Source organism: Scyliorhinus torazame, chromosome 2 (assembly GCF_047496885.1).
Source record: "Scyliorhinus torazame isolate Kashiwa2021f chromosome 2, sScyTor2.1, whole genome shotgun sequence".
Taxonomy (NCBI): Eukaryota; Metazoa; Chordata; class Chondrichthyes; order Carcharhiniformes; family Scyliorhinidae; genus Scyliorhinus; species Scyliorhinus torazame.
Genome location: NC_092708.1, coordinates 218,582,133 through 218,595,815, shown reverse-complemented (window position 1 = coordinate 218,595,815; position 13,683 = coordinate 218,582,133). Strand labels below are relative to the sequence as shown.

Below are 13,683 nucleotides of genomic sequence, written 5' to 3'. Positions count from 1 at the left end.
AAGTTTGAGTTGGCAAGGGGAAACAAATTTAGGTATTTACAGATGCGGGACTTTCTGCGCAGGCAGGTATCATCCTTCACACTCCTGCCACTAAGGGGGATCCAGGATAGGGTAGTGTCTAGAGGATGGGTGGGGGAGGGGAGCGTGTCGGACATCTACAAAGAACTCATGGGGGCGGAGGAGACGCGGACCGAGGAGCTAAAGCGCAAGTGGGAGGAGGAGCTTGGTGGTGAGATGGAGGATGGCTTATGGGCGGAAGCGTTGAGCAGAATCAACGCGACCGCAACATGCGGCAGACTCAGCTTGATCCAATTCAAGGTGGTCCACCGGGCCCACATGACAATGGCCCGGATGAGTAGATTCTATGGGGTGGAGGACAGGTATGTAAAATGTGCGGAGGACCCGCGAACTATGTCCACATGTTCTGAACGTTGCGGGGGGGGTAATCACATTCATATGTTTTGGTCCTGTCCAAAACTAGAGGATTACTGGAAGGAGGTTTTTAGGGTAATTTCTAAAGTGGTGCACGTGAAACTGGACCCGGGCCCCCGGGAGGCCATATTCGGGGTGTCGGACCAGCCAGGGTTGGAAACGGGAGCGGAGGCAGATGTTGTAGCCTTCGCCTCATTGATCGCCCGAAGGCGGATCCTGATAGGTTGGAGAGCAACCTCTCCACCCTCTCCCCTGGTGTGCCGAGGGGCCCTGTTGGAATTCTTGACTCTTGAGAAGGTTAAGTTTGAACTGAGGGGAAGCATGGAGGGGTTCTACAATTCATGGGCATTATTCATTATGCACTTTCAAGAACTGGATAACATCTAACATTAGTTGGGGCGGGTGGGTGGGAGGGTTGGGGGGGAGGGGGGCTGTGTGTGTTAATAATGGTGACTATGGGTGATTCCGGATTCCTTTTTGTCATTTGTTTGTGTGAACATGCGGGCTAATGCTTGGGGTTTGGTGGGAGGATGGGATCATTGTTATTGATATGGGGGTTGACATATTTGTTATTGATTATTGTTTATGGGTGTAAATTTGGGAAAAAATGTGAAAAAGGAGAAAAAAAAAAATATTTAAATAAAAAAATTAGCACTTGTCCGGATAAAGTAACCCAGCAGACAGTAGCTCTTTAATGGTCTGATCTTACACAGAATCACTTGAAGTACAAACTGTTGCCTCAGGCCAGCTGCACGGAGATCTAATTCCGGAATTACATCCCAGTTGTTTTGAATGAGACAAATCTGATAAAGTGAGGCAAGAAACTCAAATAGTCCAAGTGATCCAGATCACAGAGGAGCTATATTTAAATGATGTGCAAGCTATACCTTTATTCAAACTGGATTATTTTGTTCTATATTTTAGTCTGCAGGTGTTGCTGCATTTAATGCCCATTCCTGGTTTCCCTGGCGGTTCGTTTCTTTCTTAGGAAATTCATTAGTCCATTTCAAAGAGAACTACTAGTTAAGCATATTATGTAATGGGACAAACCAAATACTCCCTCGATCCTATTAGTGAGAGATCCCACAAATTACCATATTTACTGAATTCTTAATCTCTCAGTTGTTAGTCCAGCACCTAAGCCCCACTCTATTCTAGACATGGAAGGACAGGCTAAATCCTGAATTTTGTTTTCTGGGATGTGCGGCCTAACTCCAACATCCATGTCAGGAAAGATGAGGCTTACTCTTATTTCAAAGAATAGTATATTGGATGGTATCTCTAAGAATTGGACTTGGAAATTCTTATTTTAAGTGCTTTTGACAACACTAGGTCATTACGTTCTCAGTTAGGGTCTTTGAATTAAACAGTTAGTTAAGAGTGATAGTTATTGCCAAGTATTACAAACTATTTACAGCTCAGAAAGAGGCCATGCAGCCCAACAGAACCATGCTGCTGTTTGTATTCCACATGAGCCTCCTCCCATCCCTCCTCATATAACCCCATCAATATATCCTTCTTATGCCCTTATTTATTTTTCCTTTGCACCTATGCCATCTACTTCACCACTCCTTGCAGTAGCCATTATCATATTCTGCCACTTCTCTGGGAAAGAAGATTTTCCTGCTATTCGTTTGGACTGATGAGCGACAAGTTACATTTATGTTCCTAGTTCTGGTCTGCCTAAAAGTGGAAACATTGGTGTCTACCCTATCAAACGCTTTCATAATTTTCAAGACCAGGTCATCCCTTAATGTCCTTTTTTCTGGAGAAAAAGCCCTTGGCTGTTCAATCTGTTCCAGCAAATCCTTTTCGCTCCTTCACCAGAACATCTTTCTATCATAGTAACAGTACTCTAAATCTGTGGTGCAAATCAAGGTTCCATACAACTTTAACATAGCTTCTTTGCTTTTCAATTATACTCCACTAGGAATGAAACCCAGTGCTTGTTTTTCTCATTCACACGTGCATCTACTCTGTGATTTGTGTGATTGTATCCCCAGATTCTTTTGATCCTCTAGCCTATTTACACACTTATTTTCCAAGGAGGTATGTGGTCTCCTTATTCTTCCTGCCTTGCAATTATATATATATGTCTGTTACACACTTATTCTGTAAGTTTGGTCATAGCTTCCTGTATTTTGTCTCAGTTTGTATAAACTGCACACCCCAATTTGGTGACATCTGCAACTTTGACGTAGTATTTTCCAATTCCTGAGGTGAAATTATTTAAGTAAATGATAAACAACACTGACTCAGGGCCAATCCTTGTAGAACACCATTTATCATTTGCTAGTCCGAGTAACAATCTTTATAACCTTTACTCTCCAATTTTGTATCCAGTCCTGCTATTTATTCTGCTATTAGTCTGTTTTGACCTTAGTCACGAGTCTATGATGCAGTGCCATATTGAAGGCTTTTCGAAAATCTAAATGAAATAACATCTACTATATTATCTTTATCTACCCTTATTTACTCTTTCTGTTGATACTTCAAATAATCCAATAAAGTTGGTCAAGTATAACCTGTGCCTTTAGAATCTGTGCTATTATATTTTCAGTTTCTAAATGTTTCACTAATATGTTTTGGAGTAACTATTCCAGTATCTTTTCTACCACTAACATGTGTGATGTTCTCTGTTGGGTCTATCAGGATGCTTTGAGAACGTAGTGTTAACAAAGAACATCAAGCTGAGTTATTGAACAAAGCTGATTTATTTTACACTACTAAATTAAAAGATTCTAACCAGTCAACAAGGAAAATTATTCAATAAAATACGATATCTCTGACAACAGAACTCTATGCTATACACCTAATCTCTTTAGTGCTTTACAACCTTCTCCCAGAATCCCAGAAGTCACATGATATTTATATCACTGTTCCTTATCTCCATCTGGTGGTGAAAGTATTACCTTGTAAACTCCTTGTATTCCTTACAATACACATATTGTTACAACATGAGGCTAATTCAGTCCATAGTTCCCTTGTTCAACCCCCTTTATTTGATATACAAAGGATCACATTAGCCATTCACTGGTTCATGCATAATTACCTTTTCTAATGACTTTTTATAATGTGTAATTAGCTAGCTATTCCCCAATTTTTTTTTTATTTTTTTTTAAACACGCACAGATGCAATCTATCTGGACCAGAAGTTTATCAATTAAAAGACATTTAAGATAGAAGGGAGGAACTCAAGAACACAGACTTCTTAGAAGAAGAAGGGCAGCACGGTAGCCTTGTGGATAGCACAATTGCTTCACAGCTCCAGGGTCCCAGGTTCGATTCCGGATTGGGTCACTGTCTGTGCAGAGTCTGCACATCCTCCCCGTGTGTGCGTGGGTTTCCTCCGGGTGCTCCGGTTTCCTCCCACAGTCCAAAGATGTGCAGGTTAGGTGGATTGGCCATGATAAATTGCCCTTAGTGTCCAAAATTGCCCTTAATGTTGGGTGGGGTTACTGGGTTATGGGGATAGGGTGGCGGTGTTGACCTTGGGTAGGGTGCTCTTTCCAAGAGCCAGTGCAGATTCGATGGGCCGTATGGCCTCCTTCTGCACTGTAAATTCTATGAATTGTAGGGCTGGATAAATTAGAGATTGCGTGATGAGGCAGCGGAAAAATTTTAATATGAGGATAAGAATTTTTAAATTTGGGAAGAGGCTTCAATCTGCAACCTTCAGGCTCAGGAACCACTAAACCAAATTGACACTTGAATGGGAAGCAAATAGTAAAATACTGCTCTATTAAATCTCAATTATGCAAAGCTAACCAAGAAGGTCTGTAACACATTTAAAATGAAATGTTACCTTGTTTGATCCCTGAAGAAAATTGCTTTTTCCTGGGATCAGAACGATCAAAAATTCAGACACAAGGTGAGTAGCCACTAGCGCTTCAAGCTTTAGACCTTTATGTAAAATAAAATTTATCATTAACTTATATATGGATTGCATAAGAGTTCCATTAAAACATCCCCTGCCAATGTGATAAAATAATAGAGCTGTATATAGTTCCTGTAATACAGGATAGAAAAATACTTTATAAAATTCAAAACCATGAATTCTGATCGGTGCTAGTGTCTGGAATTTTGGTGGACAGTGCCAAGTAATGGATGAGACACAAAAATGGGGATCTTTTGAGCAATTGTGTAGTGGAACCTCAAGTTAAACAGCCATACAAAAAGTTCAGAGTTAAGCAAATAGACAATCTCTCCCTTCCAACAACCACTATTTCTAACTCCCTCCCAACACAATATAAATTTCCCACGTAGTTTAATTTTGTTCCCCAAATTTCAGGCTTTTTCAACTCCAATTCCTCCCTCAGCGTTATTTCAATCAAGCTCCGAAAACCTTTTAGTCCGAAACTTCCTGAGGCTGTAGGGCAAAACCTTTCAAACCACTGCCATCACCTTGCACCAATAACAGTCCACCCTCAAATCCTTCTAAAGTATCAAATATCCCCTTCATCTTAACATGCTATTATTTCTCTCCAAGATTCGTAAATAGCTTTTTTTTTTTTTAAATGTTTTTATTCTCCATTTTCACATTTTCCTTCAAAATTTGCACCCCACCCACAGACAGTAAATGGTAACAAATACAAAATCAATCCCCTTAACAATAACAACGATCCCATCCTCCCACCACCCCAAACAACGGCCCACCTGTCAATATATGCATCCAATAAAACAAACCCTCCCATGGTGGAAACAAAAAACAAAGGAGAAAAAGAAAAAGGAGTCCGGGACCGCCCATGGTCACCATTAACCCATAGAGTCCACTAAACCCCCCCCCTTACACTCAACGCCATCCAACCTCTGAAAGAGCACCGTACATGATACCCAAGAGTTGTAACCCCCCCCCCCCTCTCCAACTCCTCCCGCCCACTGCCTCTTGTAAAACTCCTCCCCCCAACCTCGGTTCCTTCCCTCCAACTTTCCACCCCGGCTAGACCACTCGGACCCTGTTCTGCCAGGCTCCGATGGCTGCAGCCCCTCCCCCCCACCTCACTCCCGTTCACTGGCCAGCTTAAACCGGCCAGCGTGGAGGCCCCCGCCCGGGTCCCTTTCCCCCTTGCCCGGCCCTAGGAAAGCCCAGAAATCCCCTTTTAGCACACAAAACCCACATATCCACCTACACCCCAAAGAGCCCTCATTTCGAGTGATAGTCCCATCACTTCCCTTGTCCAAATATATACAACATTGGCTCCTTTAGCCCATACACCCGCACGCATGAAACAAAAAAGAAAATACAGTCATGAGGTTACATCGGCACATGGCCATTTCTCAATTTCTCAGTTCTGCCACAGTCCTTCTACTTCGCAAACTCCTCCGCTGCTTCCGCCATTCCAAAACAAAAATCCTTGAGCTTGTAAGTCACCCTCAGCTTCGCTGGATATACAATGCCGCACTGCACCTTGCTAATGTACAGTGCCCTCTTCACCCGGTTCAAGGCAGCCCGCCTCCTCGCCAGCTCCACCGTATAGTCCTGGTATACACGTATACCAGCTCCAGCCCACTGCACCATTCGCTTCTGCTTGGCCCAGCTCAGGACCTTCTCCTTCGCACTGTACCTACGGAAGCAGAGAGTCACTGCCCTTGGCGGCTCACTCTCCTTTGGTACAGGTCTCCACGACCAATGAGTCCGATCCAGTTCATATCGGGAGGGATCCTCCCCCTCCTCCAATAGTTTCGCCAGCATCGCGGCAAAATACTCAGTCGGCCTCAGTCCTTCAAGTCCTTCGGGCAGCCCCACAATCCTCAAATTCGGTCGCCTGGATCGATTTTACAGGTCTTCCATTTTTCCTCGCAGATCCTTGTTAATGTCCATCACCTTCCTCCATCTCCTTCCCCATCGAGGCAAGTTGATCACCGTGCTGTAATAACGTCTCCTCCACTTCCTTCAGCGCCTCCCCTTGCTCCCGCACCTCCGCCACCGCCGACATCACCGGGGAAATCGCCTCCTCCACCAGCACACTCAAAACCTCCCTCATCTCCTTCCTCATTGTCTCCATGTATTTTGTAAACTGCCTTTCGAATTCTGCAGCCATCACCTTAGTTATTTCTTCAGCGGTAAGCAATGCGGTCTCCCTTGGTGCTCCAGCCTCCATTTTCCTTGGTGACCCCGTGGTGCCCTTTCCACTCCCCGACGGACCTTCAGCTTCTTTTTTTTTTAAACGGCCATTTTTTTGCTCACCCTCGACATTCTCCTTTACTGTGCCTCCTCTGTGCCTTCTCCCTGATTTTGCCGTCTCCGTGGACCCTGGGACCGGGCTTAAAGCCCCGAAAATGCCGTTCCCGAACGGGAGCCCTCCATTGTGCGGCTGCCTCACGCCCACCATCACCGGAAGTCGTAAATAGCTTTTTGCTCATTTCTCCCACTGCTGCATGTTTTGACTAGCTGGCATTGAGGCACATTCTGTGACTGCAATCACAGCTCACTGCCCCTCTTCACCTGCTTCAAACTTTCTTTCATCTTCAACACTCATCTTCTTCCACCCCCCTCCAGCGTCCTTAATTGCGGTCTCATATCCACTTGTCCTCCGAAGTGCTTGGAGACCATCTTTCTCAAAACAACATTATGACTTCCTCTCGCCGCCTTTAAAATTGACCAATAATACAAGATAGCCAGCCTGAATGTTGCTGGGAGATTCTACAGGATGTTGCACATCAAAGCCAGAAGTAACCATACATTGTGAAGCTGAAAAACCAGTAAGTAGTTAGCACGTGACCCAGCATATCGGACTGAAAATGGCAAAACATGGGAGGCAGGACAAGATACATTTTACTGAAAAGCACAGTCATTCACAGAAATCAACTAGATGTTACAAATAAATTTCAAGCTTGAATTTGACAAGAGGGACAGTAATGGCAGAAATGACTGTGAACTAGATATGCTGGCTGAACCTTTGATTAAAACATTGAACTGGAGTTTTAGACCTACCAGCCAGAAAATATCTCATGCTTACAATTGCTGAAATACATGATCTTGAGGCAAAAATACCAATTTAAAAGTAAAATTTCAGATTTTCAGCCTTCAACATTACACTAGTGGTTATTAAATGCTGGCTCCAGATCTTACCTTCTATCACCTCTTCCTCATTCATTGACTTTTCGTCTCTGGGAACGAGGATGACCAGTGGAACTGCAGGATTCAAAGGTTTAGCTTGTAAAAACTGCCTGACTTGAAGCATAGCAGTTAGCCAGTAGACTTCCTCCTCATCCTGGTCTGTGCCTTCTTCTCGAGCGGGTAGCAAGAGGATCAGAGCAGTTGTTCCCAGTAGTTCTTTCCGCTGTTCCATCGCATCCACATCTGTGTCGCTTAGAGGGCCTTTGGTCACCTGGTTAACAAAACTACAGGTCATCAAGAGGTGGGAATCACACAGAAGTGTAATTTCTGAAAGAAAGTTTATATGCCACTGGACCTTTTCAAGTCAACTTTGAAAAAGCTGCAACCTTTATACAGCACTTGCCTTTACAAAGATTTATGCACAAGGCCCTTACCTTTACACAAATGTGCACAAGTACATCAGCTGCTTCATTGCTGCTCACTGCTTTGCATAGATGTGTCTGAATATTGTTGTCAGCATCACCAGCTGGATCATCCACTCTTTCACTTCCTTGGAATTTTGTTTTCAGCCAATCTATCAAAGTTCTTTTTTTAAAAAAAAAGTATTTAATGAGAAAATAATTTGAAAAAAAGATATTCCTATTTTCTGGATAATTTAAAATGACAGTAATTTAAAGTTAAATGGTTTGTGAGTTTCTTGTACCTCATCAGTACAAACAACTTTTTTTTAAGTCACGGTAATTTACATATGTTCTGAGGATTGCTACAATTATGCAACAGAGTTCCAGGCTCAGTGGCACTTTAATTTTAATCATCGCTGGTGCACCTAAAAAACCTGGCTGTGTTAGCGCAAAGGAAGCTACCAGCTGGCAACTTGCTCACCATGTGGTCCAGTCACCAGCAATATTTAAAATGATATTGTGAATTTTAAGTGTCCGAGTGAAACTGATCCAACAAACAATAATGGTGTGCTCATGGCACTATACGTTGTGCCATGGATTATTGTTTAGACATTATTTCAAAGTTGGTAGAAATAACACATCACTGCAAAACCGCCAAGATGACCCAAGGTCTGTCTGGGTGTGCTGATTGCAGGCAGGCTACAGCGAGAACACTTCAATTTGGAATCTGCTCTCCATGCTGGATCTTTTTAAAGAATGATACAAGGTTTCTGTCCTTGAATCCTACCCATTTCAGCAAGTGGTTAAAATGTTTCAGTGAACTTCCGGTTGTGACCATGGAGTGAGTGGTCACATACAGGGCTGCTCCTGCTTAAAGTCACAGAAAAGGGCTCTTTTCACACAGATCCGGGTGGAATTTTGATGAAAAGGCGTAGGTGAATGTTCAAGGAGTAGTTTACCCCTGGAATGGTATGTCTTCTGATCGCCAGACCCGGCAGAAAGCAGTGAGAGATTTGGCTGGAAAGTTGAAATAGTGTTATGCTTCACAGTCAGTCTCTTCCAGCATGCAGGCAGGGGAGGGGCAAGCTGTAAGGCCCCAGATACAGGAATTGATGACTTTTATCAAGGAGGAATTCCATAAGCAGAGGAAATAAACGCGTGAGGATCATGCAAAGGCCATTGCAGAAGCTGTAGCACCCCTGAAGAGTACTTTGGAGCGGATGGAGAGGTGTTTGGAGGTGCAGGGGTCGCAGATTCGGGAGATCGAAGGAGTGATCTCGGACCACAGCGAAGGTGTGGTGGCTCTGGAGGCAGAGGTGGGGCTCCTAGGTGACCTTTGTAAAACGTTGAGGGCAAAGGTTGAGGAGCAGGAGAATACCTCGAGAAGACAGAACCTGCGAATAGTGGGCCTGCCTGAAGGAGTGGAAGGTATGAGTGCCACGAGGTACGTCTCGAAGATGCTGGCGGGGCTGGTGGCAGAAGGGGTGCTGGATAAGGCACCTGAAGTGGACCGAGCGGTGGTCTCTGAGGCAGAAGCAGAGAGCTGGGGAGCCGGCGCGGGCGGTGATCGTGAGACTCCATAAATTTGTGGAGAAAGAGAAAATTCTACGGTGGGCCAGGGAGAAGCATAGCTGCGACTGGGAGGGAAATAACGTCCGGATTTATCAGGACATCGGAGCCGAGTTGGCAAAACAGCGGGCAGGTTTCAACAAGGCCAAGGTGGTGCTGTACCGGCGGCAGAACAGGTTTGGGGTGCTCTACCCAGCGAAATTATGGGTCATGTTTGGAGGCCGGGTGTATCATTTCGAGACCCCAGAAGCGGCCGAAGACTTCATTAAGGAGCATAAACTGGAGGAGAACTGAGTGGACAATGCTTGGGAACCGGGGAGCTTGCACTATGTACTGGTCGGGAGCATGTTTGAAGTGGGCATAGGGATTGGAGGATTAGGGAGGGGAAAGTCATTAGGATGTGCCTTTGGGCAGGGGCAGCGGTTATGCTGGTGAATGGAAGTGAGGTGGTGGGGGAGAAGGCCAAGAAGGGTGGCCGGCGGGAGGGGGGGAAAGGGGAAGTGAGGGGGGGAAGAAGGGGAAGGGGAAAAGCGGGGGGGGGTTTCTGCGACGCGGCAGGGGGTGAGAGATGACATGGTCAAGGGTGAAGAAAAGGGCCATCTGGGATGGGGTAGGTACAGAGTGGAATTAAAGGGGCAGGAGTTAAGTGGGGAAGATGATGGAAGGTAGAGGGGATTGGAGGCGCAAGCCTCCGGTAAGGTTGGTAACGTGGAACGTCCTGGGACTGAATGGGCCGGTTAAAAGGTTGCAGGTGTTCACGCACCTCAGGAGCCTGAAAGCGGGGGTGGTCTTTTTGCAGGAGACACACCTCCGTGCGAAGGACCAGGTTAGGTTAAGGAAGGGGTGGGTTGGGCAGGTTTTTCATTCGGGGTTTGATTCGAAATCGAGGGGTTTGCCGATTTTAATGAGCAAAAAAATGGGATTCGTGAGTGCGAAGGAGGTGAGGGATCCAGGTGAGAGATATCTGATTGTGAGTGGGGTATTGGAAGGGGCACCGGTAGTCTTGGTAAATGTGTATGCCCCAAATTGGGATGATGTGGGTTTTATGAGGGGGTTGCTGGCAGCAATCCCAGATTTGGCCACGCACCAGTTGATCATGGGAGGAGATTTTAACTATGTCCTGGAGCCGAGGGTGGATAGATCGAGCCCCAGGTCGATGGGTAGGGTACGAATGGCAAGGGAGCTGGGGGGGGTTTGTGGAGTGGATGGGTATGGTGGAGCCATGGCACTTTCAGAACCCAGGGGGGAGTATTTCTTCTTTTCACACGTCTACAAGGTGTATTCGAGGACTGATTACTTTGTAGTGAGTCGGGAAATTTTGGTTGGGGTGGAGGGGGCAGAATATGCGGGGATAGTTATCTCGGACCATGCACCCCACTGGCTGGATATTCGGTTCAGTACGGGACGAGAGCAGAGGCCGGAGTGGAGGTTTGACTCTGGGTTGTTGGTGGATGGAGGTTTTTGTGATGAGGTGCGGTTGGCGATTAGGGATTATGTGGATTTCAATCAGAATGGAGAGGTGTCGGCGGGAATTTTTGGGAAGCACTGAAGGCAGTTGTCCGGGGAGAAATTATCTCATTTACGGTTCGTGCGAATGAGGAAAGGAGGGCGGAACATGACCGTCTAGTGAGCGAGATAGTGGAGGTGGACAGGGAATATTCGAGTGTGCCCACCGTGGAGGGATTGGCAAGGAGGAAAAAGTTGCTGGGGCAATTTGACAGGCTGACAACGGGGAGGGCGGTAGGGCAACTGCGTCAGGCAAGAGTATGGGGAGAAGGCGAGCCGCATGCTGGCGCACCAGTTGTGGAGGCAGGCTGCGTCCAGGGAAATATTGAAGATCTGGACTGGGGCTGGGGATGTGGTGTCAGAGCCAGGGAAGATAAATGAGGCATTTGGAGAGTATTACCAAGGACTTTATGAGGCAGACCCAGGAGGGGAAGGGGGGGGGGGGGGAAACATGGGGTGGTTTCTGGATGAGCTGGAATTTCCCCAGGTGGAGGAAGCAAAGAGGCAGGCATTGGAGGAGCCCCTGGGGCTGAGGGAGGTGCTGGAAAGTATCAGGGGTATGAAGTCGGGGAAGGTCCCTGGGCCGGATGGGTACCCGGCAGAATTTTATAAGGAATTTGCAGCGGACCTGGTACCACATCTGTTGGGGGTGTTTAATGAAGCACTGGAGAAGGGGGAGTTGCCGGAGACGATGAAGCAGGCAGTAATCACACTAATCCCCCAAAAAGGGAAGGATCCGGTGGAATGTGGGTTGTATAGACCCATATCACTATTGAACACGGATGTGAAAGTATTGGCCAAGTTGTTGGCGGGGATGGTTGCAGAAGATCAAACTGGCTTCGTGAAGGGCAGGCAGCTCGCAAGTAATATAAGACGGCTGTTGAATGTGGTGATGAATCCGTCGAGAGCTCTGGTACCGGAGGTGGTGGTGTCCATGAACGTGGAGAAAGCATTTGACCGGGTGGAGTGGCGGTACTTGTTCGAAGTTTTGGGAGGGTTTCGGTTTGGGCCGAGATTTGTGGCATGGGTGCGGTTGCTGTATGAGGCGCCAAGAGAGAGGGTGAGGACGAATGATGTGAGCTCACGAAGCTTTGACTTACACAGGGGTACGAGGCAGGGGTGCCCGCTGTCACCGCTGCTGTTTGCTGTATGTTTCGGATCTGTTGGAGAGTATGGGAAGGATTATGGGCCTGTTGGGGAGGTTAGGAGAGTTCTCGAGAAACAAGCTGAATGTAGGGAAAAGAGAGATATTCCCGGTGAATGAGCTGGCACAGCGGGCTAATTTAGGGAAGATGCCATTTACGGTAGTGAGGGATAGGTTTAGGTACTTGGGGATTCAGGTAACGAGGGAATGGACGGGGCTCCATAAGTGGAACTTAACAAAGCTGGTGGAGGAGGCCAGGGAGGATTTCAAGAGGTGGGATACACTGTACTTAACGTTGGCGGGGAGGGTCCAAGTGGTGAAAATGAATATTCTGCCGAGGTTCTGGTTTATCTTTCAGGCTCTCCCGATCTTCATACGAAAGGCCTTTTTTCGGAAAGTGGACACAATCATCTCTGACTTTGTATGGGCCGGGAAGGTGCCGAGTGTGGGGCGGACCCTGCTACAGAGGCAGAGGCAGCAGGAGGGGTTGGCGTTGCCAAACTTGCTTCTTTATTATTGGGCGGCGAATGTGGACAAGGTGCGGCGGTGGTGGGAAGGAGAAAGGGTAGAGTGGGTTAAGATGGAGGAGGAATCTTGTAAAGGGTCTAGTTTGAGGGCTATGGTGACGGCAGCATTGCCAATGGCTCCGAGTAGGTATTCAGGGAGCCCAGTGGTGCAGTCCACGGTGAAGATATGGAATCAGCTGAGGAGGCATTTTAGGGTGGAAGGGATGTCGGTGCTAACGCCGCTGTGCGAGAATCATGGATTTGAGCCGGGGTGGATGGATAGTGTTTCCAGGAGGTGGAGGGAAGTGGGGCTGGTCAAGGTGAGGGATTTGTATTTGGAGGAATGGTTCGCCAGTCTGGAGGAGCTAAGGGGGAGGGTAGAGCTGCCGACGGGTAGTGAGTTCAGGTATCTACAGGTTAGAGACTTTGCACGAAAGGTCTGGAAGGGGTTCTCTAGATTGCCGGGATACACCCTGCTGGAGCGACTGCTGCTTCCAGATGTGGAAGGGGAGGGAAGAATTGGGGATATATATAAGTGGCTGGGGGAGCAGGGAGGCGAGCGGGTGGTGAAGATCAAGGAGAAATGGGAAGCAGAGTTGGGAATGGAGATCAATTGGGGAGTTTGGAGTGAGGCACTGCGAACGGTAAACAGGACCTCCTCTTGTGCAAGGATGAGCCGGATACAGTTTAAGGTGGTCACAGGGTGCATATGACTTGGGCGAAAATGAGTGGGTTCTTTCAGGGTGTAGCAGATGAGTGTGAGAGGTGTGGGCGGGGGCCAGCAAATCATGCGCACATGTTTTGGGGTTGTGAAAAATTGGGAAGATACTAGGCGGGAGTGTTCGCAGTCTTAGCCAGGATAGTGGAGGAGGGAGTGGACCCGGAACCTTTGGTGGCGATATTTCGGGTTTCAGAGAAGCTTGAGCTCATGGAGAGGAGGAAGGCCGATGTCATGGCCTTCGCCTCTTTGATTGCACAGTGGCGAATTTTGCTGGCGTGGCGGTCGGCATCGCCACCGGGGGTAGCGGCATGGTTGGGTGACCTGTACGACTTTCTGAGGTTAGG

General features: G+C 47.1%; 1 protein-coding gene across 1 annotated transcript in view; it reads right to left on the bottom strand.

Annotated features, from left to right (window-relative positions):
• Window positions 1–13,683, bottom strand: part of mcm3ap (minichromosome maintenance complex component 3 associated protein) — a 128,107-nt gene that overhangs the window by 40,586 nt on the left and 73,838 nt on the right. The window contains exons 21-23 of the mRNA XM_072483959.1: window positions 7,927–8,077; window positions 7,505–7,763; window positions 4,238–4,335 (exon numbers count right to left, since the gene is read on the bottom strand). Of these exons, the coding sequence (XP_072340060.1) occupies window positions 4,238–4,335; window positions 7,505–7,763; window positions 7,927–8,077 (508 nt within the window). The remainder of the gene's footprint in view (window positions 1–4,237; window positions 4,336–7,504; window positions 7,764–7,926; window positions 8,078–13,683) is intronic.